This window comes from Leuciscus leuciscus (assembly GCF_965113295.1).
Source record: "Leuciscus leuciscus genome assembly, chromosome: 9".
In the NCBI taxonomy this organism is placed as follows: domain Eukaryota; kingdom Metazoa; phylum Chordata; class Actinopteri; order Cypriniformes; family Leuciscidae; genus Leuciscus; species Leuciscus leuciscus.
Window position 1 is genome coordinate 4998011 of NC_138733.1, and position 5000 is coordinate 5003010.

Below are 5000 nucleotides of genomic sequence, written 5' to 3' on the forward strand. Positions count from 1 at the left end.
AAAACGGGATCCCCACGGGCAGGGGTTTAGTACCTTGCATGGCATTGTGGGGCAGTTTGGGCACCGACTCCAGCTTCTCCCAGGCGTAGGTGGGCGTCGGGATGCCCTCGTCCGAACCACACAACAGCATCACATCACTGCCCACGTCCAAAGAACCCTGAACACGACACGACGGGCTGGACGGAGGAACTACAGAGAGACACAAACATCAACTTTAGTTTACTCAACCTAGGGGTGCGTGCGTGCGTGCGTGCGTGCGTGCGTGCGTGCGCCATACCGACAAAACAGGACATCTCGACTGTCTGGGATTTTATCGATAATGATAATTAGACGATGTTGTGCTGAGTGTGTTTATTGAGTTGGTAGCTTTGTAGGTTTAGGACGGCTGTGGACAGAGACTCCTAAAGCTTTTGATATTCTTCATATTCTATATGGTGGTCATTTTGCATAAGTGATAGAAATCATCTTTTCCAAGAAGATTAAATAGAATTTGACTGTTTTATGGGCATTTTTCCTTGATAAAGCCATATTTTTGAAAACCTAATTAAATGCATGCATAATTATTATTAGCATTTTTTGTCACAATAGGGCTGTTAACAATCAAATGAAATCAGTATCAACAAAATGTATCTTTGCAATTCAGAGGAAACATGGAAGCTGCATCTGAACTCGCATTTACACACACACTGTAATGCAGATCTTTCACTGTTAAATTAAACCAGTAGGTGGCAGCGAGACACTGTTAATGAGTGATTCATTTAGTTTCAACCGATTCATTTAAACGGCTGATTATTGTGTATAAAGAGAAGAGTAATTCTGATTCAAGATTACCAGGAACATGAATTTAACACAATAATAACGTGCACTGATAAATCATTTATAATAAATACTGCAATATTCCATAAAAATAAGAATTTTCTATTTTGATTTCATGGTGACTTTATGTGGCAGAATTGATTTCCAGGGTAATTACCTTAAATGTATCTGTATTGTCTTATGTCAAATACTTAAAGTCACCCTGTAGTCAATCATTTTATCCCTTAAAACTCATCTTTGATCACCAAAATTACATATTTAAAAGTTTGTTCCTTGAAAAAAATGTCTTCAGACCTTAAAATATCTTGATTGTAACTCGACACCCTTGCCTCATTAAGTATGCGCCTCCACTCACTCACTCAGCTCAGAGATCCACTGGTTGACGATCACACGTTGATCTGATTGGTTACAAGGTAGTTTGTGACGTCAGAAACACCAGCGATTTCAAAGCGTGTTTTTGAGACTGTCTTTGGTTCACTGCAGTTTTAAGGAGAAAATACTCAGCAATGCTGTCGACTTATGAATTTACACATGATTTGACTTAAAGCATATTAAAAACACCACATAGACACATAAACAACATTAAAAGCTGGATTTACACCACAGGGGGACTTTAAAATTAACCTATTAATTCAATAAATCTGAATACTAATCTGATTGGCCATAAGCTCAACAACACTTTTTATTCATTTTCAATTGCAATGTTTTGACCCAAGCCGTTCATTTCCGGCATTGACATTCATATACTTGTGTGCTTTGCATAAGCTGAGTTTTTTGGCCAAAATAACCGGCAGAATAACTTTATACCCATAGTCAAAAATGTGGCCCTGTGAGAAATGAAATATCAGCACTGTTTTTATGCATTTGTTAGATGCTTTTATCCACCATAAGCAAATCGTCACAAAGCCAACAATATTTATAGTGTGCAATCTGCCAGGTTAGTGCACAAAAAACAGCATGTGAAACTGTACACATTATGCAACAATAAACACCATTGTCACATAACCGTATTATATTAATAATTTAATCAGTGAAATGATGCCCGGATATCATCTGAAAAACACTAACCCTTTGTCCAAAACTATGCATGTACTGTGCAGGACGCGTGAAGAGTGTGTCCAGATCCTTAGCATTCATGACACACACACACACACACACACACACACACACACACACACACACACACACACACACACACACACACACAGTACATGAGAAGCAAACGGATGGTTTACTTTCTACTTCTGTCATGATTTTTGAGTGACTCTTCTATCCCAGAAGGCAATGGGAGAGTGGTTGTGAATGGCACATGTCAAAGTTTCTATTATCTAGTATGCAATTTCACACTAAGGTTATCATCATCAACTAAAAGTATTAAAACATTTTAGTTAATTTAAATAAAGCTTAACTAAAACATAACAAAACAGTAATAATAATAAAAAGATAATATTAGACGACTCAAATTTTTACTAACAAAACGAACAAAAAAGTTAAGTTTAAGTTGAAGCACTAAACAAAAAATAAATTAAACCTAAATAGTAATATTTGTTTAAGAAAAAACATAACTGATAAAAAAAACTTAAAAAGCACAATAAAAAATAAGTAATTTAGATGACGACTTAAACCTAATGAAAATTAGATATTTTGCTTGTGTAACTCACTAAAACATGTTTAAGTTGAAGCACTAAAATGAATAACTGGAAATGAAAAAAAACTAAATCTGAACTAAAACTAAAATTAAACCTAAAAAATAAAATGTATAAAAAAACACAATGCAAAATTACAAAAAATTAAACTGAAATTAAAAACTGATATAAAATATAAAAATAAACACTAGTTCAAAATATAAATAAAAACTGTAATAGTACTTAAATAATAATAAAATAAGTGTATTTTAGACCTAGCTTATTTATTCCAGTTTTGCATTATTTAATCCAATTTTGTGTAAAAAGTATTATAATAAAACAATCATAAAGAAAGATATATTAAAACTGTGGTTGAAATTGCTCTCCGGTTCATTCATCGCTCTGTAGGTCAAGCTAAGCACATTGCATTGTGGGATACAGTAATGCACATCATAGCATGTTCAAGCATATAGAAGTTGGTTAGTGAAGTTAACACCTTTTTAATCCCAATAAGGAAATAATCCATTATTTATCGGCTTTAATATATCGGCCAAATTTTCTTTTCGGACCGATAACGATGACATTAAAAATGAACATTCATCGGCCGATACCGTTTTGTCGTGCATCCCTGCACACTCTCGCGAGACTCACCCAGCACAGTGAGGCCGATGACCCCGATATTGCGCCCCCCGCGGTCCGGGAGGTTATTGACCAGGCACTGGTACGTCCCCGTGTCAGACAGCTGTGTGTTGTTGATGAAGATTGAGGCACTTGTGCTGGGCATAGTGGCCACGAAACCCACACGCCCGTTCATGTGATTGGCTAAACTGAAGACCTGGCCTCCCTGATAGATGATCACCTGTCAACAAACACACACAGACAAATAACACGATATTAATAACTGAAAGTTTTCACTTATAAAATAAATGCAAAGACCAAGTCAAGACACGTCACATTTATTTATTTAGTGCATTATAAAACATTATATATAGTAATCATATATATTGTTAAAAGCGCTGTATAAATGAAGGTGACTTGACTTGACAACTAATTAACAACAGATTGTTTCAAAGCAGTATTCATTAAACAAAAAAATTATTTGCAGTTAATGCGGCAAAATTCATAAATTATGAAACAACTTCAGTCTCAGCTGTAAAGCAGCTCTACAGAAGACAATAGTGTCATTAATCTCATCTCTGCATTTAGATCGATAATATTTTCTGAATATTAAGCATCTTTTAAGCATCCAGTGGGAAAGTGACCAATCACAAACCAGTATGCAAATATTACAACGACATCATCGCTCTCAGCAGGAAGTAGGTCGATTTTGAAGCTGAATATTTTAAACAATTCAAGTCACTGGAAGATTTTCAAACTTTAATCTGTTAATTTGAACTTTAATTTAAATATGTTTTTCTTTTTCTTTTTTTAAACAGATGCAGACACAATAAAACTGTAAAACAATAAGTTTGAATGAAGTCTTTAAGCTCCAGCTGAATTAAATGCAGAAAATTGCAGATAGGAAGAAGAAAAATAAGAAGCTATTTAAATTAAACATATATATAGTTTATTTTATTTCAAGTAATGACTTTTTGTGTGTGTGTGTGTGTGTGTGTGTGTGTGTGTGTGTGTGTGTGTGTCTGTGTGTGTGTCTGTGTGTGTCTGTGTGTGTGTGTGTGTGTGTGTGTGTGTGTGTGTGTCTCTGTGTGTGTGTGTGTCTGTGTGTGTGTGTGTGTGTGTGTGTCTGTGTGTGTGTGTGTGTGTGTGTGTGTGTGTGGTAAACAGTAAATAATCCTGAGAAGAGCAAGTAATTACAGAATACAAACATTTCTATCCTTTAGAATAATGTGATCAGATGAATCATTCACAATAAACCCAGAAACATGAAATGAAGAGAACTCTGACGTGTGATGTTAACAAGCGAGTGCTGACGGGTGTAAATAAGACTGATGTAAATATGACTGAGGGTGCATTTCATTTTCTAAATAATTAATTATTGAACAAGTGCAAATATGCAGCATTATGAGCACAGCTCTGGTCACTGTCCATCAAACGCTGGTGTGTAGAAGAAGAGCAGCTCGTAGATTATTCAACACACACACACACACACACACACACACACACACACACACACACACACACACACACACACACACACACACACACACACACACACACACACACACACACACACACACACTATAAAGCATTTTTAAAGGACTTTGATCTTTGTTAGAAGCTTCTGTGATCCGCAACATTAAAAGGAACCTGCTTCACTCAGTGTGTGTGTGTGTGTGTGTGTGTGTGTGTGTGTGTGTGTGTGTGTGTGTGTGTGATCATGGGAGTTTCAGAGGCCTTCGAGAGGCTGAAGGACAGAGAGGCCCCTGTAACACACACACACACACACACACACACACACACACACACAGAGAGAGAGTTGACAGTGTTTTGAGCACCAGTAAATGATGCTCTCATGGACTCTGGGCTTCTTACACACAAATGAACAGGCAGCACTTCAGCTGAGATGAATCAAGACAAGCCCCGCAGCCAGTGTGTGTG

General features: G+C 36.5%; 1 protein-coding gene across 1 annotated transcript in view; it reads right to left on the minus strand.

Annotated features, from left to right (window-relative positions):
* igsf11 (immunoglobulin superfamily member 11) overlaps positions 1-5000 on the minus strand; it is a gene marked incomplete at its 3' end in the record, with an annotated part of 127504 nt that overhangs the window by 9766 nt on the left and 112738 nt on the right. The window contains exons 3-4 of the mRNA XM_082180091.1: positions 3093-3300; positions 34-189 (exon numbers count right to left, since the gene is read on the minus strand). Coding sequence (XP_082036217.1) covers positions 34-189; positions 3093-3300 — 364 coding nt within the window. The remainder of the gene's footprint in view (positions 1-33; positions 190-3092; positions 3301-5000) is intronic.